General features: G+C 37.8%; 1 protein-coding gene across 7 annotated transcripts in view; it reads left to right on the top strand.

The window, feature by feature from the left end:
* ZNF385B (zinc finger protein 385B) overlaps positions 1–23,788 on the top strand; it is a 175,395-nt gene that overhangs the window by 32,160 nt on the left and 119,447 nt on the right. For 3 of the 7 annotated variants that reach the window (XM_049812949.1, XM_049812934.1, XM_049812942.1), the window contains exon 2: positions 235–537. In XM_049812949.1, the coding sequence (XP_049668906.1) occupies positions 237–537 (301 nt within the window). In that variant the 5' untranslated portion in view covers positions 235–236. Of the gene's footprint in view, positions 1–234; positions 538–8,255; positions 8,362–8,959; positions 9,288–23,788 lie in introns of those variants that run through there. The other 4 variants (XM_049812959.1, XM_049812989.1, XM_049812980.1 and 1 more) reach the window with 3 other exon arrangements.

Raw genomic sequence — 23,788 nt, forward strand, 5'->3', positions numbered from 1 at the left:
GAGTAGTTGCTGTGTACACACTGTGATACATTGCCAATTTACTATTTCTGAGCGCTGCGGTGTGTCACAAATGCATGTATTTCTCTATTAAGTGATGCCTCTGCAATTTGGAACCTTATTTGTTGGAACTGGTCTTTGTTTCACGTTGTATAGCATTTTAAAAAAGAAAATGCTGATTTAGTAGTAAGTGGTATTAGTTGGCTTCTGGTACCAATTTTGTCTGTTCCTTTGTAGGTATGAAGCGTCCATTAAGTCCTGACCACGTCTTTGAAGATGGGATTATGAATCAACCAGCTGTTCTACGGGGCTTTGAAGAAAAAGGACTGAGGAATGACAGACAGGACTATCAATTAAGCAAAGAAAAAAAGAAGATACTGTTTTCCTTCTGCGAAGTGTGCAACATACAGCTGAACTCTGCAGCACAAGCTCAAGTTCATTACAATGGGAAGTCACACCTGAAAAGAGTGAAGCAGCTAAATAATGGAAAACTCCCTACAAGTGCAGCTCCTGGCACTTTGTTTGCAAGTACAAGCACAGGTACATGATTAGTATGAGATGTTGGATTTCGGTCAAGAAATCTCAGGAAGCTTTTAAGCTCTATGCTACCCACCCAACATAACCATTAAACTTAATTTAGATTAATACTAGTAGTTAATAATAGTTTGCCATGTAGAGAATTACTGGTGTATTCATTTTCCTGTGAAGCCAACTTGTATTGAGGCAATATTGCATTAATGCATGATTAATGGCTGTGTTGGGCCTTGTGTAGTTGAGATATGGTCTATTTAAAATTTAGCTGTTGCAGCTTCAAATAGTCATGCATTTTGTCATCTGCTTTTGCTCCCAAAACAAAGTTCTGGAAGGATGCTATGTGTACAGGAGAAACTTTTAAAAGAAATGTAGTGGTGGGAAGAGGAGGAGGAGAGCTGGAATTTACAGGGCTGGCCCTTTCATTGTTTCTGCTTTCAGTGGTCTGAGTTTTAATTACTCTCAAGTGAGAAGTAATTTGAAATAATACTTTTTACATACTGGGCAAAGCAAAGGTCCCAAATGCTTTGGCAAAATGCATTTAACATGCATAATGTAAAGGTGCAAAGCACATAATGCGTAGAGAAGTACATGTATTAGAAAGTGAACACAGGGAACAAATGGTTTGCTCTTGTATGGTTGTAAGGGTAAGGATGTTGTGACTCTCCTTCCCCTTTTTTAAGGGGTCCTGGTATGCCAGATGGTCTCTTGCTTTGAAGTTCATAGTTTTAGGATTTTGCTGCAGGATTATTGTTTTTCTGTGATGTTCTAACAGCATTGAAGAAAATTTGTTAGAAAAATTTAAGGATGCTTTTCTTACTGATAGTTGAAATAGATACTTTCTTTCTTCCCTTCCATTTATTTTGTTAAAGAAAATTCAGGGGCTTTTGACATTTTGTAGAATCCAAAAGGGCCAAAGTTGATCTGGGAGAGTATTCTTTACATCTCAAACAAGTATAGCAAGTCATCCTTTCTAGTTCTGAGAAATAAAATGCTGCAGGTATTAAGGAATTATTGTCTAGAAGAAGCAAAAGTTGCTGCTTATTAACACTTGGTATCGATGAAATAACAGATCTCAAATCTTCATGAAAAAAGTTTTACTAATTTTATTAGAGTTTTTTTTTAGTAGCCACATGAGGAGATTTGCTTTGGGGATTTTTTGTTCTGCATCGAAACAAACTGCTTTGAAGGGTTTAGCTTTTTCTTTTTTTTTTTTATTTTGATTCTTGTTAACTGAATTTGACTTCTTCTGAATTATTTGGTATTGTTTTGTTTGGTTTAGAACCAAGTAGCATAAGGGTATCATTTGGGTAAGGCCTGTGGTCCAAAAGATTAAATTCCTTTTGAATAACACCTAAATTACATAATTATGCGCATTCTTTAAATAGCTTAATATCTATGAGACATCCTAATTTAATTTAAATTCCTCTGTGTGCAGATAGAAAACATTTTAAATGTTTGCATTGTATATTTTATGTGGCTTTTTGTTAGCTGGACCCCTGCACCTGATATCTTTGCTGTTGTTCCTGGGGATTGCAGCAGATGCTCAAAGGCACCATTGCTCAAAGAATGCTCTGATGCTGGGAATATTTTATGTTTGCTGGAACACATGTTTTGGGGTTACTGTATAGCTTAGGAGCTAGAATTCATGTTTCTTTGTGCTTTGTTCACTGATCTCTATATTAGACTATATCCTAACTATTTACTAGTTATGCTGGTCTATCCAGTGTATGTTGAAATAGGCTTTCTGTTTTCGTAGCTGAAGGATGGTGGTTTCATAGCAGTTAAAAGAAAGAAATGCCTTGCATATGCAGTTTATTATTATTATTATTATTGCATAGACAATTTCATATACTGGTTAAGAGCTAGTATGAGAACAAGATGTACTGAAATGTAGTTCTCAAAGACCACTTTCCAGAAATTATTAGAAATTCATTTTCTTATAAATTGACATAATCCAGGCTGTTTTAATCCATGTCCTCTGGAGTGCTACTACCCCTTGTAATGGGAGTCTGCCTTTCCCATTTTTTTGGCTAACACTGTAAACAATTTATTGTGCAGATGGTAAGAGAACAATTATATTCATCTCACCTCACCAGTGCACAGACTTTATTCTACGTGCAAAGGAGGCAAATAGCCCCTCATACTTCATTTTTGTAACTACATATCCTTCTAACGAACCAGGTAGTGAACAGTTCAGCACACCTCAGGAAGCTTTCTGCAAAGGTTCCTGCTAATCTCTGGTTGGAATTTTCCTCTGTCTTCATAAGATGAATGTGAAATTAATAATATTCCTGTTGGAAAATAAGGCGATTGTAAAATATAGACGATTGTAAAATATTCGTTGACAGTACAGACAGGATTACAGACCTGCCAGAACTCTCTTGATCCTGTGTAACAGAACTGATACGTGCACCATCACTGCCTCCTTGGCTCTTGGTGGACTTTCTTCCAAATGGTGATGAACACAAAGGAGTCATGAGACATATTTTGATATTCATCCTCTTCTGAGGTCCTCTCTGTGACAGGTGGCTTCAGGTTGTTATAAAGTGTCCTTTTAATTGTTGACTTCCACTGTGTTTTACAACTATAATCTCAATTTGTTGCTCGTAACTTTCAGTAATACATAATGGTCCTTGTTGTACTGCTATTGAAGAGTTTACTAAGATTTGTTAACTGTGGAATTCCAGGCTGTGGCAATAATACTGCACAATGTGTAGATGAGGGCGGTTTGTACACTTAAAGTCTGAATCTCTTTTTAGAGATAACTTTACTTCTTTATACTTCAGTGTATGATTGTCATAGAATTTCAAAAGGTATTTAGCAACATATTTTTCTAAAAAGCCTACTCTGTTTCTATAGACTTTTGGTTATTTTTGCCTCCCCCACCCCATTACTGAAATCTAGAAGCTATTTTGCTATTGTACCTGTGCCTGCAGTTTCAGTTACTTCACAGCAAGTAAAATTGCAGGTAAATTAAAGTTTCACAGCTGCTTTTCTTTATATTGACCAACTCAAGGAATTAACTGACTACATTAGAAGGCCTTGGTGATTTGATCCACTCATTTAACTCCTCGTTTTCTTTAGACCGGTGTTAAAAATGATGCGTGTGAAGGAAACGGTGTTCTACTGGAAAAGTATATTGCAACTCCGCTGTTGCTTATGCGAGTGATTGTTCGTTGCCAGTGGAACCCATCCTGTCTTCCTGCAGCTCAGGCTGAAGCTTGTCAGCAACACCGCTCCCAGGGGCCATCCCTACCCTTGTGCCAGGCATATCTGATGTCCGGCCAGGCTTCTGCCAGAAGGAAATACATGAAGTCTCGGGAAGACAAGAAAGTGTGTGTTTGCTTCTGCAGCTTGAATGGGAAATGATTTCAGTTATTTCCTGCAAGCGGGAAAGGAAAGGCTAGTTTCTTGCAGCCTTGGGGAAACGTGATTTGGAGCGGGCCTGCGGCAAGCTTTTCAGCATCACGTCTTGCTGGAGCCTGCAGCGGTGGGAGCGGTGGGTCAGGTCACACACAGCCGCTCGGGCTGCCCCGCGTCCCGCCGGGCACCCCGACAACGAGGGTACCTGCAGCACCTGCTCTTCGAAGGGGGAGGAACCAGTCCCGAGAGTATGGTGCGGACTTGCCTAGTTAGAGGTTGCTGGCCTCCTTACCTGCTAGCAGCTAGCCCCCGACTTAAGCGTGGGCGGGGGGCGGCGTTGGGCGGGCGGGCGGGCAGGGCGGCGCGGCTGCGGGATGGCGAGGCCGCCGCGAGATGGCGCCGGAGGCCGCTGCGAGATGGCGGCGCCGCGCGCGCTGTTGGGCAAGCGGGGCCCTGGGGCGAAGGGGCCGCGGCGCTACTTGGCCTGGCCGCCGCTCTGCTCGGAAGCCGTTGTCGTTAAGCAAGCTATCTGCAGGGCTAACAGCGAGTTGCTTGGTAGTATCCGCTGGGGCCGGCACTGTGGATGACTTCGTTACGTTCCTCCCAGCTCTCCTTTGGAGAGGATGCCGATTTTGCTCCACGAATTCTCATTACTTGTTCCCGGGGCGGGGGGGGGGGGGAGGGGGTGTCTCGTGGTGAGTGTTCTCATTCTCTCTCCTTTGCCCCCGTGCTAACATGCGAACGGTTGGTGTCGTTTTAAGAGTGAGTGTACTAGAAATACCTATCGAAGTCCAAATGGTACGGATCCCTGGAAATGGGTAGGGTGGTTTCATTTTTGTTACAGAAGGTACCCAAATTCTAGAAGCAGGCAAAGCATAATCACTTTTTTTCCTGGGTCCTAGGCTGCTTTAAAGAGCAGATGTGCTTTAGGGTCCGGATGGCACTCATCCATGGCATGTTTGAAGGTTTTTCTGTAGTTTTGGCTAGAAGTGAGATTGGGATGTTAGTCCTCTGGCAGTGTATTCTGCCTCTTTGTTCTTGGAATCTCTGACCTTGCAGGACAGTTTTGGAAATGCTGTGGGACCCTATGCTGTGACTCTTTGTAGAGAACAGTCCTACAAGTTAATGTGTTGCTCTGCAATACTGAGGAAGTAATCGCAGGATGATTTCCCGAGATACTGTCAACACGCAGTTGGGTGATCTGGCTCACAGCAATGACAGCCAGGGATTTGTTAAGCTAGCAAAATAAATACATAAATGACTAGACTTCTGTTGCGTTTGTGACTTACATCAGGTCACAAAAAGGGCCTGGTAATGCTAATGCAAGGGAGAAGGTAAAACAGCAATCTTGGATATGGGAGGAGAACAAGGGAGTATGGAAAAGGCAGGTTGGTGGTTTGTTTTGTGGAGTTTTTTGGTTTTTTTTCACTTGTGGCAGCAGAGATTAGAATTGCTTTGCCTTCTTGTGCAATGCCCTATTAAGTTGCCCTAGGCATCATTTCAAGTTAATGGAGGCAGGGAGGCTTACAATTACAGTGCTCAGAATTATCCTTCAAAGGATCCATGGACTATATAGCTAACTTGCATATTGGTTTTCCCAACTCAATGTCTGGGGTTAGGAATTGTGAACAGTGTCTTCAGCCTTGTCAAATGAAAAGGACCTTCTTAAACAACTAATTTAGATTAGTAATTAATTTTCTAAGCGTTTGGCTGCTTCTTTTTCTCAAAAAGTAAAACTGACTATTGGTAGACGTTGAGAAATTATTCTGAAAATATTCCAGATAGCCTTAAATTCACAAGGCTTTTTTTTAGTTTTGTTTGTTTGGATTTTTTTTAATTAAACTGTAAAAAAATTATTTTGCCAGGTGACTCTCTCAGTTCAGGATTAAATGATGGTCGGTTACAACAGAATGAAACTGCAGTGCATTACTTTGATTTCAGTGGAGTTTTTCTTTGGTTTTTAATTGTCAGAAGAATCTGATCCTAAATGGAGGTCTTTTTATGTAGGTTTGAATCCTTAGCTGGGCCAGGACTAGCTTTCTGACAGGTAGCTTAGTTGCCATCTAAGACTGCTTTATGCCAACTTAATGGAGAACAGAATTTTCGCTTACTTTAAGCCTCTTGATTTAGGTCCTCAAATACTTTATCAATGTTTGTATTTCACTTTTCTAAAAAAAGAACAAGGATAATCTGATTTTTATTACAGAAGATCTTTATGAATTATTGTACCAAGTACTCAGAGGAATGCTAAGCAGCAACGAAAAGTATCTTGAAAAAAGTTTGTGAGCTGAGTTGAGTCCTACTAAATGTGTGCATTCATGGCCATAGAATTGTTGTGTAAGTCTATAGGGAAGAGGAGGAGGAGGATAGTAGAAAGCACTGAGAGCTTACTCTTTCTTGTGTTATGCCAAAACCTCTTTCAGACTTGTAGGAGGTCAGTGCTTGTTCTGCCTTCCGTGTCTGCTGCCTATAGCCCAACCTTTTGGAAAGCAGTTTTGAAGGAGGCTGCTGCTGTGGGAGCACAAAGTGGAGCAACACCATGGGGCTTCCTCCTTCAGCCCCCTGTGTGAAAGGGAGGTTGTTCCTCACTTTGCTATCCTACTCTGGGTAAAATCTGGTTTTCTGTTTGGAAAAGATTAGAGTCTTTTGCTAAAAAGCAAAACTATTACCTTTCTCCAATATAATAATTTTAAAAAGTTAACGTTCCTGTAATGCAATTTAGATTAGTGAGTGAGAAACTGCTAGTATTTCACTTCTTGCTACAGGGTATGTTGACTTCTTTTCTTATTCAGTTGTCTTTTGAACAAAATTGCATTTGGTAGATGGTTCCACATTGTTTCTATCACTTGAGTATTTTCCACAACTTAATAAATATGTAATGTTACATAAGTTAACATTTTTCTTAAAATGTGAAACGTATTTATGATAAGTGATTGCTATTTTTCTTTCACAGCAGTCATGATTATCTGCTCTGAAATTAAGGGGAATTATTATATTGTTTTGGTGCACTTGATAATCCTTACAAAATGTTGATGATGAGAGTCACTATCAAGGGACAGAGCTGACATTAAAGATGGTTCCTTGTTTGCTAATAACGACAAACTGTATCCATAATACTTTGTTCTGCATTTGAGTAGCTGCACTATGAAAGTACTGGTAAAATTCATAAAAATAATAAGTAGATATGTGCACTCACTGGTAGTCATGAAGAAAACAAAAAAAAAAGGAAAATTATCATTTCATTGAGGTTGGTTGTTTTTAAGCAATTGGTAAGTTATATTAGAGCAAAACATTCAAAAATTCCCTAATAGCAAAAAGAAAACCCAACCTTTTTTGAAGTTGGTAATGGTTATCAGACATATTATTCATCTGTAGCCTCCATTTCATTCTCTTGGAGGTGGGGAGCACATGAATGACATTTGTAAGCAAACAAATGGAGTGTGTTTCAAGTATGGGAAAAATCACTTTGGGGTGGGGTGGGGGTGGTGGTGCTTTGGGTGGAGTGGGGGAAGGTTTCGAAATAAAATTGGCTACCACAGTTGGCACTCTTTGCCACTAGTTTGCATAAATATATTCTTGTATCAAGATTCTCTTCAAGATTCCTTCTTGGAGAGTTTAACCTCTCTTCAGGGGCAGTTATGCTGTGGTAAAGAACCACCATTTAAGACCTCTGAGAACCAGATGTTCTAGAGTTGAAGACCAAAACCACAGCTGCTCAGCAGCCATGATTTCAAGCTGAGAAGGGCTGCAGGAGTGCTGATGGCACAGCTTCTGCTCTGGTTGGGGGGTGGGGGGGGTCATTTAAACATTTAAACAGCCTGGGCAATGTCATTTAAACAGCCTGGGCAATGGCCTGGAAAGCTACTGAAATCAGTTGAGTTCATGTTGCTGCGAGGATTTCACGTTGCTGCAAGGTTTTCTTTGCTGTCTCTTTGAAGGATGTGATCCACAGTTTACAGGTGTAGACAGCTGAGATGAAAAGGGATCTATAAATGCAGAGTCATAATTTTTATTCAGTGTGCATTTCCAACAGTGATTTCTGTATTAAAATGACTGAAAAAATAAAATAAAGTCAGATTTGTTTATTATTTTTATCTTGCAAAAGTAAATCAGATACTCTCTCTGTATGTAAGTATCCTCATCTGGGATCAGATCCTGCCAAAATTTCTCTCATAGTTGTCTCATGACACACTAGTGTATTTGGATAACTGTACAGGTATTATAATAAAAAATCCTGTGTCTTTCTATTTCTTTGCAATCTTAACGTAGTCATGATTACATCTGATTCTTATTATACTGTATATCTCTGTGGGTGTGAGTATGCACAGCGACACATGCCCTCTTACCTTTTTTGGGAAAGAAAATGTATGAAGTACCTGAAAAGACAAAACGATTTACATAGTGGGAAGTCTGTGTGGGAGTAGGAAGAGCATGAATTTAATAAGCCATGGAGATTTTTCATAGTAGGTAATTAAAAATTATTGTTGTTTTTGAAAGACGAAGGCATTGATTATGTAATGTCATGCTTTTAGTTGTTGATTCAGGTTTTTTTGTACAAATGCTTAATCTGCTGGACTGTACAGATATTTGCTGGGTCAGTAGTATAAAATTTTTCATCCAAATATTTATGCTTCTCTTTGATAGATATCCTATTTGTTTATGTATAATAGACTTTGTTATGTTATTAAAAAGTACTTATTTGTTCATTTGCATAATTGTAAATTAATCTTATTTAGAAAAGCTGTAAGGAATCATTAATTTTTATTGCTCGATTTTTTTCCAATAACAAACCTCATCACAATACAGGCTACTGATTCTCCTCTGTCTCGTGTTCATTGTAGAAAAGGCAGAGCTATTTTTAACATTTACACAGTCTAGATAGATGATTCTTCATTCCGTGGGGTTTGGAGCTGAATCTGTAGAGCCTCTTGTAATCATATCCTTTTTTTTTTTTTAATGGTTTGTTTGAATTTGATCACTGTAGCTGATTCCATGCATTGATAATGAAGGCTTGGGTTGCCTGTTTCTCGGCATAAATTCACCTCAGACTTCTACTTTGACAGTGCTCTGTGTTTCGGTACGCATGAAGATACAGAACTGAAATTGCTTTGCTTTCTTTACAAATGACTCAGAGTGTGCTTGTCCTTCCCTAAAATGTTGCCAGCGTGTGAAGGATTTTCAATGAGCAATGTAATAAGCCGGCATCTGGGAAGGTTTGAGGCTGCACTGGTGTAACAGTGTACTGTCACACAGATGATCAGGGCTGGAGCCAAGTCTCTGTAGCACCGTAGATCATATTGGTCACATACTGGAAGTTTTGTTTATGTAACTTGGTTGGTGTTTAAGCTGCTTAAATAGTATTGCCATAATGTGGAGTGGACTTCCCAGTAGAGGTGAGCATGATTTTTATTATTAAACTTCACTGGATTGTTTTCTGATATGTTATGAAGAGTAGATGCTTACGTGTTTGGCATTATTTCTGTGTGCATGTCATTTGTATTTTAGTTATTCCAGTGGAAAGGATAAGAAAAACGGCAAGGCATATAATGCATATTTTTCTTCTCTTCTTATTTCGTTATTAAAAGTAACTCTAAATATGTGGCAAGCTCCTTTTTCCTTGCTTGCTGTTTGCAGAGGGCATCTTTGAGTAGGTGATTTCCTATGCATTTTAAATGTTTTTGGAACATGTCAATGATGCTGTATTATTGTTGTAAAAAGAAGCTAATTAGCAGTGTGAGTAAATACCTCTTACCAGAGCTTGCTTTCTGGCTTGTTAAATCTCAGATTATGGTTATAATGATACATAAAACACAAGAGCTGTCAGATTCTCCAGATAAACTAAGAAAGTAAAGAATGAAATAAATTGTATACTGGGTTTGACATCTTGCATATGTCTGTCATTGTTAATATTAAAAGTTACGACCTGTCATGCCCAGGGTAGCTTCCTGTAATTCATTTGCACTGACAACTTGCTTTGAGAAGGGTATAAAATTACTGTTGCTTCTCCCTAATGAGTTAAATTTGAGATTTAGTGCTGTAAGTTTTATTTAAGGGAACAGATAGTGTGCTAAAGGTAGCCCGTGAAGTTCTAGTAGTAAATCTTTAAGCTCAAAAGAAGCATTACTGTAAACTGAATAGACTTTGTACCTATGTGTTAAAAAAAAAAAAAAAAGAAACAACAAAAAAAGTTTTTTACTGAGAATTTCACCTAGAGCAAAACACAAAAAATTAGTTCAACTGAGTTACTTATTAAGCATTGCTGTTCTGCTAATATGTTTAGTTTGTGGTCAGACCTGCTCTGATTATATTTGCATTTGCTGATAGTAATTTTTTTAATAAAAGAAGGAAAGATGCTGAAAAATATTTATTAAAATTTTTTTTTTGCTTGCTATAGAAATATCTATGCTCACTAGTAAAGACTGCTGTGGTTTGGGTTTTTTTATGAGGAACTAGGACAGCTCATGCATTTTCCTGCTAAATATATTTATGAGGCAGCTGTTTTATAGCTTTCAGCTCTAAAGTTATAGATAAGTGTGTATTTGTTTGACAGAAGATTCGAGAATTTCCATTTACTGCCAGTACATGTAAAGCTTGGCTAAGCAGACTGCATCAGGAGCACACACCATTTGTATTAGCCAATCTGTCTTTGCAAGTCCCAGGGCCACTATCTTGCTAGAAGCCACTGTGTGCTTTTGAAAGCATGAAATTAGTTTTATACTGAGCACATGGTTTCTCATTTAGCAGTTCTTTTTATGGTAATGGTCAATTTATGGTTCAGTGCCAGAATTTTGGTGTTCTGTCAAAGCTGATAGCTTCTGCTAAGGTGTTCTTTGGAGATAAAAACAAACAAACAAACCCCAAACCAACATCCTCCCCCCCCCCCCCCCCCAAACCCAAACCCGACAAAAATGCAGTTTGTGGTGGGAATCCTAGGGAGACCCTACTAGAGGAAAATTCTCCCCAATGACCTAAACTACTCACATTTCTGATAGCGTTTTGGAGTTATTTTGTTGTAGTCTTTAGATAACGTTCACAAGCATACGTTTGTCATTCATGAGATAAAATTATTAAATTCATTGTCACTTTCTTATACTTCATACTGAGTTTTATTATCACTTTGCAATAAGGTTTTTTTCATGACATGGAGAATTACTGTCCCTCAATGCTGATTTGCTCTGTGTGCTTATTTAATGATCAAGGACAAAATATACATGAAAAATGTATATGAAGCACCCTAAACATTCAGGAGAGATGCTTTTTAGAAAGCAACTTTAGAACACCTTACAAATGTTACTCTTTCTTTGGAAATCTGTAGGAGTCAAAGTTAGTTGTTAGTAAATACCTTTGTAAAACTTCCTTTAATACATATAATTCATAAATTGATGAGCCAACTTTTTACCCGTGTTTCATTCTTGGAAGAGGGCATTCTAACTGTGCCAGATTGCTAACTGTTCCCTCACTAGCAGCTATCCTTAGTGAAAGATTAAGGTCATTAACACTGTGCACTGTTAGGCTTCACTTGGGTTACTTTGTCCAGCTTACATTACTCTCTCTTATATATTAGGTAATTTTAAATTGCTTTCCTTTTAATGTAGGTCTCCACAATTCTGACTCGATCTTGCACCAGGCATTTTTTTATGATACAATATCTGCTGCTTTGCTCAGTTTTGTCTGCAAGGGGCAAAATTTGACATTGCATTTTGTGTGGAAGATGTGGTAGGTTCTAGAATTGGTAATGTTTCTTCTCTTAAGTGCTGAGGAGAGATCCTGATCAGCTACTGGTATGGCCTCCTGGGAAAGAAGAAGCTGGAGGCCATAGCTTCCAGAAGCTTATTTAAGAAGTAAACTTAAGGTGGTGTACCATCATGGAGGAGGAAGAGAAGTAGAAGCTATGGAGACTACTGCTCTTTGTCAAAGACACTTGGAATGTGCAGCAAAGTATCACTTCAACACAGCTCCTTTCTCAAAGCCATGTTGTTTGGATCATCCTGTAGTCACGAAATAGATGCAGACTGACAGCTTGTTTTTTATACAGCTTTAAAAAAAAATAAAAAATTGCTGTCATTTTAGGACCTTTGAATACATTTGCTTGCTATTCTTCAGTGTGTGTTTAAAGGCTACCAGGCAGAAAATATTGTTATGAACATTTGGAAAACAACGTGTGACATGTCACTACCATGACATATAAAACTTGTTTTATTTCTTCAAGTGCTTGAGCTCTAATGCCTTTCCTTGTCCTTTTATTCTTTTTGGGATTCTTTTTATCCATGCTTTTTATTGCTATGAATACAAGCTTGTCACATTTCAAGCTGGCTAGTTCTTTGTTCCAAGACGTTGTTGTTTGTAAGGTGCTTTCAGCTTCAAAGTTCTTGCATCCTCTTCCAAGTATCTTTATTGCTGCATATTTCCCCTCCTGCTGTTTCACATTGGTAGGTAAAGTGAGAAGCAAGATCTGGTGTGCTCATTACACTGGGCAAAACTACTTCCCTTCCTGGTAGGAGCTCTACTGTTTCAAGAGCCATTTCTATATCAGATTGGCAATTACCACATAGCACCGTAATTTTAATTTCTCCTCCTTTAGAAGACATCAGTGTTAATGTATGGTGATCTTTTGCAGTTTGAGAGCATTCGGAGGATAGCAGCTTCAGTACTGCAAGGTTACGTACAAGGAGATTGTGAAGGAGAAGAGGATACTGTAAGCGGAAAGGAAAAAATGATTGGGGAAGTGGTATGGGGTTGTGAGCAATTCCATGTTGATCACTTGACTTTGGGACCTAAGTCTAGCCAAGTTCTTTGTGGAAATCTTGAATTTGCCTTTTTTTAGTGAAGGTCACCAATGATTCCTGTCAGAGGAGCCAAGTAAACCGAGAACTGTAGTTCACTGTGGCAGTCCTGCTGAAGCTGGAGTTTATATGTTTTTTCCCTGTCTATAGGCTAAAGAGCCAGAGATGTTCTGGAGGTCTCACCCAGAGTGTTTAGCCAAGAAATTTTGTGTGTGTTTTCATATGCTTTCTGTTCTGTTGAATTCTGAGCAGTTCTCATAATATGTCTTTGAAGGGAAAATGAACTAACTTCCCTCTTTCGTGTATGCTCTTTTTGTTCCTGCAAGGATTTTTTGAGGGGTGGGGGGCAGGAAATGAGGATAGCAGGGTACTTTTTGATCTGTATGGGTGTAAGGAGAGTGCTTTTGCATTGACACCAGCAGTAAGGGCAGGTGAAAGGCTAAATTCCTTAGCCTTGGGTAGGTCTAAGACCTACACTGAAAAATTTTTTTGTCTGTGATTGAGCAGTGCAGATTTCAGGAGGAGATGAGGAAGTTTTTAATACTTCCTTTACTTTTTAATACTCTGTGAATAGAGAAATACAGCTGCTTTAAGGACTGAGATTTTCAAATTCATATAGTGTGTTATAGGAGCTACCTGAGGGAAAGGATATGACTGTGAAAGCTCAGTGGGCAAAACTTTTCCTGGTAGGCAACTTGTGAAATTGTCAGACATTTGACTGGACAAGAAGCTGTGGTATGATGCGTTTTGTGATACCATTTGTTAGTGTGTGTGGTTGCTCTGGATAGTGTCTGAGGTCTGCGTTCAGGTCACCTGTGTTCAGGGGATTAAGGGATGTTTCCAGGTCTAGGGACTTCTGAGGTTATTGTGGTGTGTTCTTTTTTGGATTTTTTTGTTTGTTTTGTTAGCTGTTCATTTGGGTAATGTTTATACTTTTACTGAGCTAAAAGAAGAGATTGAGAGAGCAGGTCTCTAGTGTGCTGGTTTCCCTTTTGCTCTCTTCGAGTGTTCTGTAATGACCCAATTAGAAGTCAGAACATATCACCTGGAACTTTGTGACTTCCACCCTGGGGCTTCCATTTTCTTTCTTTAGGATACTTCATTGTAGGGGGAGCAGAAAGAAGAAGGGGAGGGAAGAAATCCATGAAGGAAGTTCTTAAAATTGTCCACCTTTCTGCTCAAACTGGATTCAAAATTTTCACATGTGCAATATCCTCTTGCTCAGCCTAGGGTGTTTGCAATGATGACATCCTGAAATGTTTTGTTTCATAATAGGTAGAATGAAACCGCAGTTCTGGGACTGAGCATTTAAACATGATCAGAAAAGGAGATGCTTTTTTTTTTTTTTTAATCAGCAGAACACATTTAAATTGAACATGAAGAAAATAAAGAGGTGAGGAAGATTTCTAGGCTTTACAGTGGCACATCTGGATAAAGAGTCACAGAAATCACTTCATCAAGAAAAAGCAGACTAGTTGGAAAGAACTGAAGGTTATTGTTAGGAATTGCAATTAGTGTATTGTGGCCAGCTTTGTTAGTGGTACCATTGAAGCCTGATATGTCTCCAGTAAGGTTCTGAATAGTAAAAATCCATCCTCTATTAAGTAATCATTGTAGCAACCTCTTTTTAAGGAAATGTAAATAGCACTTGGCACCTGTGTACCCCCGTTACTTCTGAAAAGTAGATTTAAGCTTTTCAGTCACTTTGGCTGGTGAGCAGGGCACAGACTTTCAGAAAAGCCAAAGCTGGAACAGGTTTATTTGAGGAAGAGGTTTATTTGCTGAGAATTAAGGAATCATGAAAATATCCTCAGGTTTTTTTGTAAACACGTTTGTAAAGAATGCTTATATGAAAGTGGTGTAGTACCAGATTTTTTGTTAATAACTATTGACAGAAACAAGGAAAAATCTTGCAGAAACAAGTAAAAAAATTGTTGTCCCTTCTTAATTTTGTTTGTCATTTGCAAACACTTGCTCATTTTGATAATTTATCCTCTCTAACAAGTATTTCTCCTTTGAGGGATTTTTTTTTTTCTTCTTTCCTCCTTCTTAAAAACAAACAAGTCAAATGACTTTACAGATTACTTCAGATTACCTTTTCTGGAAAAATAATATTTGAGTTGATATTGTTCTCTTAATTGTATACTAGACTTCTACTCTGGAAGTTATTGTTACTGCATAGTATCTGTGCTGTTGGTATCCTGTAGATAATGTTTCTCAACTGGACAATCAATGAAGCTTAAAATCCAAATCAATAAAGTAATAATTTACCAGCAGCTAATAAATTAAGTCTGTAATCTAGTTCTGCTTTGAAAGGAAATACTCACCCATGAATTATCTAGGTGACAAAGCTATTTACTTAAATATTTTATAAATTCCCAAATTTTAAAAGATTTTTGTTGCAAATGGTCAGGTTATGATACCTTAGTGTTTCCTATAGTTCACTAACAATTATTGAGTTAAGAGGCAGAAACAGCCTGTTGCTCGATAAGCATATCAGGATACCCACTAGAAAAGAAGTGGTAAAAATGAGAAAAGTATAACTTGTGGTACGATTAGCTTGAAATATGTATCCAAACTATTAAGTAATTATGAAAAACAAATCTTTGAATTGACATAATTTCATATGTGATTTGCTAAGTACAGCTATAAAATGGTAATTTTTAATTTATAAACAGATACTGGATTTGTAAATGTTTGTCAAATAGTTTCACCAGCTTTTACCCAAAACTGTCATGTTGTTCACAACATGATGTTTATTCATTGATCAAGCCCAAGTTTGCTGGAGTCTTCTGAGAAATGCGACAAAACAGAATGAGCCATTGCAGGAACGGATAAAAGCTGCTGGGGATTTCCATGCTCTGAAGGTGCTTTGCAACCTAAACGTGTGGCTTCTCCTCTTGCTCTCTTTCATGCATGTGCTCACTTGTTGGAAAGATGTTAATGGGCTTGGTGGTGAAGAGGGAGAGATTTGGGTTAGAGCTTAAGTACGATGTACCAATTAACTCAAGAAGTAAATTAAAATTAGAGGAAGGAATTTGTGAGAGCAGAAGGCATTGCTGCATCCTGATGCATGAAATGAAACAGTGACATGGTTGGAGTCAGGGTGTTCCAGACTTTTCAAGGGCCAGCTACCCTCACACATGCAGTTTATTTGAGACTTCAGTGATCATTAATCATGCGCCTAAGGTTAAACATTTGTGTAAGTGTTAACAGGTTGTTGGGTATGGTTCATGAATAGGAGTTTGAACTGGAGCAGAAGAAAATACAACTTCTGGCCATTGAAAATTATGTCTTAAGGTTGCATTAAGTCAAGATGAAAAATAACACAATGGTTTTGGGTATAGGCCTAAAGAAATACTGCTTGAGGAGATGCACACTGGATTTTGATTTTTTTTTTGTTTTGTTTTGTTCTGTTTTTCACTTTCTGGCTGCTCGTTTGATCAGTTCCCTTATTTTTCTGCCTGCACAAAGTGATGCTAATGCGAGGCGTGCAGTAGTGTGGTACTCTGCCCCAGAAGGTGGGGGATGCTGAAGCACCCCAGGGTTTTGCCCCCATCAACTGTGCTTGTAACCTGGCAGTGAAGCTGATCACAGCTGAAGACTCACATGCCTAGACTGTGAATTCTGTGGTGTACTTTGAGAGTTTTGTGGTTTTTTTTTTAATTTAATTTTTTTTTTTTTCAATCTAGGAAACCTTCTTGTGGAGAAAATCTGTTTTGAGCAAGTGCACAATTCATCAGAAGAATAATTCTGAAGAAATGCACACTTTAATTTTTGAAGTATTTTGTGTTGCTTTATATTGTTATAGCAAGAGACTAGTATTTGAATAAGTATGATGTACTTCACCTTTTTGTCTGTGTTCAGAAACACAATTTAATATACCAAACTTTTTTATCATCAGAAGTCTATTTTATGCATAATAGGCATGTTATTAAATAAAACAAAATTCAAAAGGTTAAAAATAGCTTTATAAATAGTATTTTTGTCAGATGATTTAATTTTATTATCACTGTTTCAAGTAAAATTTCCAGCCGCATTTACTGAAGTCTCTTTTGAAGAGAAGCTGTGTTGAGTTCTTTAATTGTTGATGTAGATTTCTTTGGGTGGTGGTCTTTTATATGCAAAAAATATATTTGAAGGGTTGTTAACTTACTGAATAGCAAGCATCACTGAAATTTAAAGACCTATTTGAAATGGAAGTTACAGATTTCAATCACATTTTATGTCAAGACTCCAATGGTAGAAGGAAAGAGCATTTTTTAGCGGATAGTGGTCCTGTCTGTTGCATGTTACTGCACTGGACATCTACCCTGGCAAAACCAGGCCATGTTTACAAATATAATATGCTTGTTTTTTGCTTAAGTTATTGGGAGGTGATGGAATGGCAGACACATGCTTTCTGTCTTAGACTAAATGCAGTTATTCTTCCATCTTTTTACAGTTTTGCTTCAGAAATATTTGTTACGATTATCCAGACTTGAAGTCAGCGGATCAATTGGGCAAATAAAGCTAGCTATACTTTTAAAGTATTTCTACTTTGTACTGCTTTCCGCATTTGGAAACCTGGGGTTGCTTTGATAGATAGCGAGCACCCTACCCTGGCTGCTTCAAGTCTTCCCTTTGCAAGGTTGATGCAATGCATCAAAGTTACTTTTAACTGCTTTAAATAACTAGGATAAGAATCCTAATCACAGAAGTTGTCATGCATTAATTGAATAACTATGGAGTGAAGAGCAGGAATGTGTTCTTTCTGCTGGCTGCCGATTAGCAAGCTGTTCGACTGCTTGGAATCTCATCCATTCTGTATGAGAGGTTATCATTCTCAGAACCGACAGCTGCGCACTACGCAGAAGGGAGCTGATCCAGCCCCTCTGAAAGAGGTTGTGCCTCATTTGTTCAACAGCAATCCCTCTGTGGCAAAAGTGTACTGCTGGAAAAACATCAGGAGTTTAGAAAGACTAGGTGAGGTGCTCATCTACACGATAGGGAGCATGCATGGAATCTGGGTGAAAAAATGGCAATTTTTATTCTGTCTTGAGCGGTCAAAACCATGTAGCTAGAAATGATATATCCTGAACTATGGGAAAATAGCAGCTTTTAATAAGTAGTTGAATGGTGATCTGCAAGAAACTGATGTGCTACTGTAAATACACTCCTATCCTGAAATTGAAATCCCTTTACTCTCTATATTATTTTCTAGGCCATCTATTGCATAAACATGTTGATTATTGATTACCTTAATAGAGTTCTAGGGTCGGTAGAAATAGTACTGCAAAATCAAGGTGTCATGTAGTTGTTAGAGCAACAACCAGCAGCAGTGCAGACACGCAGTAGAAGATTGTTTGAGGAACCAAAATCTTGCAGAAATGGTCTCTGGTCTCTCTCTCTTTTTTCCTCTCTTTTTCTTTTTTTCTTCTCTTTTTTTCTTTGATCATATTGATGAATGTTAGTGGAACGTAACTGTACTGTTGTGGTGTGGAGCAATCAGCTACCAGAGTGAAGTCAAGTCTGAAGGGACATCTACCAATTAACTGAAAATAATGAGAAAAATCTTCTTGTTACACTAATCAAAGCAAACTTGTTACCAAGAAATTTGGAAGTCAACAAATTTATAAGCCATGTATGTCTAGCCTGACTCTTCTGGTATAAACAAAATCAGAATCAGTGCACCCACTGGGACTCGTAGACTCTGAGGACCAAAGGAATCGCCAAGCCTTATCTCCTGTACAATGCCAGACAAAATAATCTCAAGTATTAAGTCCTTCAGTAGAAGAAATTGCTTTCCCTAACATGCCAGTGCTTGCTGGTAAGTCCAATAAATCTGCAATTGAACTAGAACACATTTAGAGACAGATCCAAGTTCAATTTAAGGACTTCAGGATGTGATGAATTTACTTGTTACACTGTTGAATTGTTCAAATAACCCTTTACCTTTGCAGTTATGAACTGCTTCTTACTGCCAATTTGAATTTCCTAATTATGAGCCAGGAAGTGCCTTTTCTTCCCTACTATTAAAGAACCCCTATTATTAGATACATTCTCTTTTTAAAATGGCAAGGAAGCTTGACTTAAAAGTCCAGCACTGTTTGTATTAAGTGTGCAATTACAAACACAGATTGTGTAACATCTGAAAAGAGTATGTATTACTTTTTTCTTCTAATAACATGGTTCACATCAGTGGCGTCAGTTACTCTCCAATGAATTGGAACGACAACTTTGCCTCCACAATAGTGGACTGTTGAGTCCTGGTTTTTAAAGTCTGCACAACATACTCTAACAAATACTCTTTTCAGCCACAACTGAGTTGTTAAAGCTCTCTTAGCATTAAGTTAGGAGCATGATGCCAATACTTATCAAGATTTTTCTGGACTTCTGCTGTCTTTTCCTTTCCCTTAGTTAATTTTCATCTGGCAGGATCAAGCTTTTCTCAGCGAGCACTTGTGAAAAGACAGTTGTTTTCATCGTCAAATCCCTTGCTTATGGTATGGTATGCACTGCTTGTTTTGCTCCTCTGTAGAGGTTGGCCTGTTTCTAAAACTATGTTAAATACTGTAAGGCAGCTATGCAGCAGCTCTGTGTCCACTTCTTGATACCATCCAGCATGTGCAATGACCTTTGTCACCCAAAGTTATTTTACCAATTCTTTAATTCTTTTTGCAAATACATGAAGCTTAATATCAGTGTGGGGATTTGGGTGGTGGAGTCTTAGTTTGATTTCCTTTACATGATGTGTGCTTATCATTTCACCTAATTTTCTTGGTATTAATTTCAAAGACTTTTATTTAGCTAAAGCATATCTTCAGTGAAGACACAGAAAACAGGGAATACAGAATCTCTGCCTATTTCTTAACCAGCTTGTAAAGACATTGCATATATGATTTACCTGACAGATGTTTTCTTACAGTTTTACCTGAAGTTTTGGAACTAAGAATATCTGTAATCTAACCATGTAAATAATTTTGTTGAGTCTTTATCTTTTTTGGTATACTAGTACTAGTACCTGACAGGCATGCCTGCTAGCCATTGTCTTTTTTCCATGTCACTGGGACTGTTTAGAAACAATATCATACAGTGTTATATTCAAACCATTATCCTTGGGATGTCTTTAACTCCTTTGGAGCACGTCCCCAGCACCCACATCCATTTATCCATAAAGACTTCTTTCTGTAGTTTGTGGTAAGAGTGGAAGCACAGTGTAAGCATACTAATTTATTTGGATGACTAATTCCTTCCTGGTTTACTTATGGTAAAATGCTTACAGTTTAGTTGCACTAAATTGTCTTGACAAGATGTCACTGTTAACAGGCTTGCTCTTAAGCCTGTGATGGTAATACATAATACTAATCTTTCTAATACCTTGCAAACTGGTGTTCAGGATTTCTGACTCCAAAGAGTGTGCTGCCAGAATACGGCTTTTTTTTTTCCTGATACCAAACTTTCTCCCACAGAAGTGGGAGTGGAAAAGCTCTATGAATTTAAGTATTGCTTGCAATTTATTTCTGCAGTTACTGTATCACTTGCGAACTTAACCTTTATTTAAGCTCTTCTCACTTCTGTATCAGGATGACCCCATATCTGTATGTGTACCTGTATTCAGGATTTTGAGAGTGCTGTCCATTAATAAATCAAAAAATATGTTTCAATTTTGTATTTTAAGAACTGAAAATCACAGCATGGTTTGAATTAAAAAAATGAAGTTATTTTGTGGCAGTATCTAAAGTGCTAAACGAAAACAGAGGTACAATTCTGCTCTACTGCACATCATTGACTGACTGGGAAGGTTGGTCAATGCTGAATTGCCTGCTTTTTTTCCTTCTGTGTAAGTCCTCGTCCTTCCTTTACTTCTCCCTACTCAAGTTAAGTAGTTACCCTGGGTTGGTTATTTTGTCTTCTGAAACATTATCTTATGCTCTTGTAGACTAAATTGAAATTTTATCTAATGGTAGTATTTTCTCCCCTTTTCTTATATTTTTCTCTTAGTGTCAGAGTTTATAATTGATTTTTTTCTACAGTGAAGTAAAAATGTGGTGTGCTTTCCTGTGACTTTACATTCCTTTAGCTGCAGAATTAACTTAAGTTTAACATGTATAAAGTTGTGGGTTTTTTTTAATAAATAACTTAAATAACTGTTCAGGCTTTTCTTTTTTTTTTTTTTTTCTTTTTTTTTTTTTTTTAAATGACAAACCCAATTTTGCCTATTCTGCTTCATGTTTCAGCTCTGAGAGTAACCGAGTATTTTGAAACAGTTTTGGAAGTTGCTAGTAACTGCTGAACAAAAAGGCTTCTTTTTTGGTAAATAAAAAATTTATAGAATGTGAGAAGCTGGAAGATATTTTCATCTAAGGTAGTGAGCTTGGCTTGGTTCCTCTAAAATGAGAGCACAACATTATTTTTCCTCTTTTGTCATCCCTCAGCCACATGTACATCTGAGGCTTCTGATCTTTGGCTTAAACTACTGTTAAGTTTTCATTATAAATGTGCCACCTACTGGAGCAAAAGGCCCATCAGCAAATATTTATTAATGTTATCTTCTCCCAGACACATTTGCATAGTAATTTCTTGCTAGATTCCTGTGCTTCTGGTTGTCAAATCTACACTGCTTCTTGTCAGCCACACCATAGGGTATGAAAATGGTAATAAGAATTGGAGAGGATGTAGAGTGTAGAGGCTTAATAAAATGCCTTTTAAAAAAAAAATTGATATAATGAATTATAATGAAAAACACCTGCCTGCCAACGAATGTCCAATAAGGGAATCTTATGTACGTAGGTACTGTATGTCTTGATTTCAAGATGAAAAAGATCATGTAATTGTTCAATATAGCCTTGTAGCAAAAAGAAACTTTAAACAAGATTTTAGATTACACTGTGGGTTTTTTGTTGTTGTTTTTAAAACAAATCTTCAGCCTTGTCTTGGCATAGGACTAGTCATGATAATCTTTACAAATGAGAGGTGTTTTGCTCAGAGGTTGTTGTCTGTTGTAGTAATTAGCTGAATGATTATTTGTGTTGCAGGCATGTCTTAAGATCCACAGTTTTATTATGCTAGACTTGTACAGAATTATGGGAAAGACTTATCTCAAAAATTTTAAAATTCTGCTTTGAAACATAATGCATGAAGTAGAGCAAATTGGAAGAAGAGAACAATCTAGAAATGATCCCCCCACTAAATGATTTTCTTGATGTTTCTCATGAAAGTGAATGTGTGTTTTGGCAACACGTCATTATATCATAGTAGAAAAATGGCTAATGTATGAACAAGAACAAGCAGAACAGCTTCCTGGAGATTCATCTGGTGTGCTGCATATTAAATTTGTGTGTTCCTGTAGGACAGTTTTTGGCTTGGGCAGGGTTGCTTTTTAAAAAAAAAAAAAAAGTTGGTATTTTTTCCTTATACAAGTTGCTAGTTTCTTTCCATGCCTTGCAAGTAAAACTTAGCCATAAGGGCATCTGCTTTTGAAGAGGAAGCAATCAATGAACTACTCTCAGAAAACGAGTATGCAGTTGAACATGCTATGAAGAATGAGAGAGGAAGATGTCAGAGACCTCCTAACTCCCTGTCTCAGGTTGTGATGCGCGTTGCACATGCCCAGGTTTTCAGCAACCCAGTTCCAACCTCAATTGTTAAATGCAGTGTGTCCAAATTTCATGCCTGCTGAATGTTAAACTTCTGTTACATTTCAATAGTAATATAAATATGCAATTGCATAAACGTTGAGGTTTTTAACATGGATTTGTAAGCTGTTCACTGTAATCAGTGTCCTTGTATACTGCCTGTTCATTCTTTTCATCTGTCAAATGCTGTTAAACTATTTTTTGATCGGAAGATGTTGGGATGGTGTTAAACATTTGGTCCATTCATCATAGATAAATAGAATGTAAGTATCTATGAGACACCGTCAAGGAAGTTGGAATGACTGCTGATAGGGCTACACTGTACGTCTGGGATAGCACAGTAATTGGAAGGAACTAGTAGCAGGATGTTTTCCTTCCAAGTTTGGCCCCTATTTGCCTGTGCTTAAGGGGGAAATTGAATTTCTTAGTCATAGGTATTTGTTGCATGAATTCTCTTTTCAGTTGTTTATTTGATAATTGAGTGGCCACTTTCATATTGCTGGGTGAAGGAAATTTCACTTTAAGGTGTTTTCCGATGTGTGCAACTTAACCATTTCCGAAACATTTATTTTTTGAAATATATTTTCGTGGCTTGACGCTTGTCAAATTTGTGAGCAAAAGCTTGCACATTCATTTTTTCAGTGCTACATGAACAAAGATGAGACGTGTTGAAAGGCTTAGTAAATTAATGCCTTTAAATGACTTGGAGATCCTTAAATCAAAGGTTTTAGAGAAATACACAGACTCTGTTGTCTTAAGCCACTTCCTTGGAGAGAATAAGCTTTAGGGTGTTTTCGCCTTCTCATGACTCACCTGGTTTTATGTTGAGTAGTCCTGCTTATGGAAAATGTAAACAACTTCATTGTCTTTCGTAGGTGACTTAGTGTAGTCTTCTACAGTTTTGTGAAACAGGCCAGGGTATATGTGTGGCTGCGCTCCAGGTAGTGAGCACTTGGAGTGAGCTGGGGCAGTGCTTCAGGAAACATGCTGCTTGCAGGAACAGGGCTCACATTTCCATTGGCTGGAAAAGTAGGAACATCAGCTGGAGTCATTAACATCATTGTCTTTAGGGGTGCCTGTAGCTGATTTGCCTACTTTCCCAGAATGGGACACTGAAGCCAGTAAATAAGGCAGTAAATATTTCACAGGTAATAAATCTCATACACCAAAAGAAAATAAGATCTAAGCAGCTCTAAGAAGAACACGGTTCTTTCAAATATTAGGAGGTGGAGGTCGTATAGAAAGGGCACGGATAAAGAGAAACTTTGCTATTTTTATAGGAGGTGGTAAAGATTGTATAACAGGAAACTTCTGAAATGCTTTTAAACATTTCAATGATGAAAAAAACAGAAAAGGGAAGTAAGTCCTAAGCAACATCTGAAAGTGAAAACAGTTAAAGTACGTGAATGTAACTCAAGGAAATACCTGAGTGCAAGAACATATCCCAAGGAGATATTCGAAATAGGCAGAGTACACTATTACAGAGCTGAAAAA

The sequence above is a fragment of the Accipiter gentilis genome, chromosome 1 (genome assembly GCF_929443795.1).
Source record: "Accipiter gentilis chromosome 1, bAccGen1.1, whole genome shotgun sequence".
NCBI classification, from domain to species: domain Eukaryota; kingdom Metazoa; phylum Chordata; class Aves; order Accipitriformes; family Accipitridae; genus Astur; species Astur gentilis.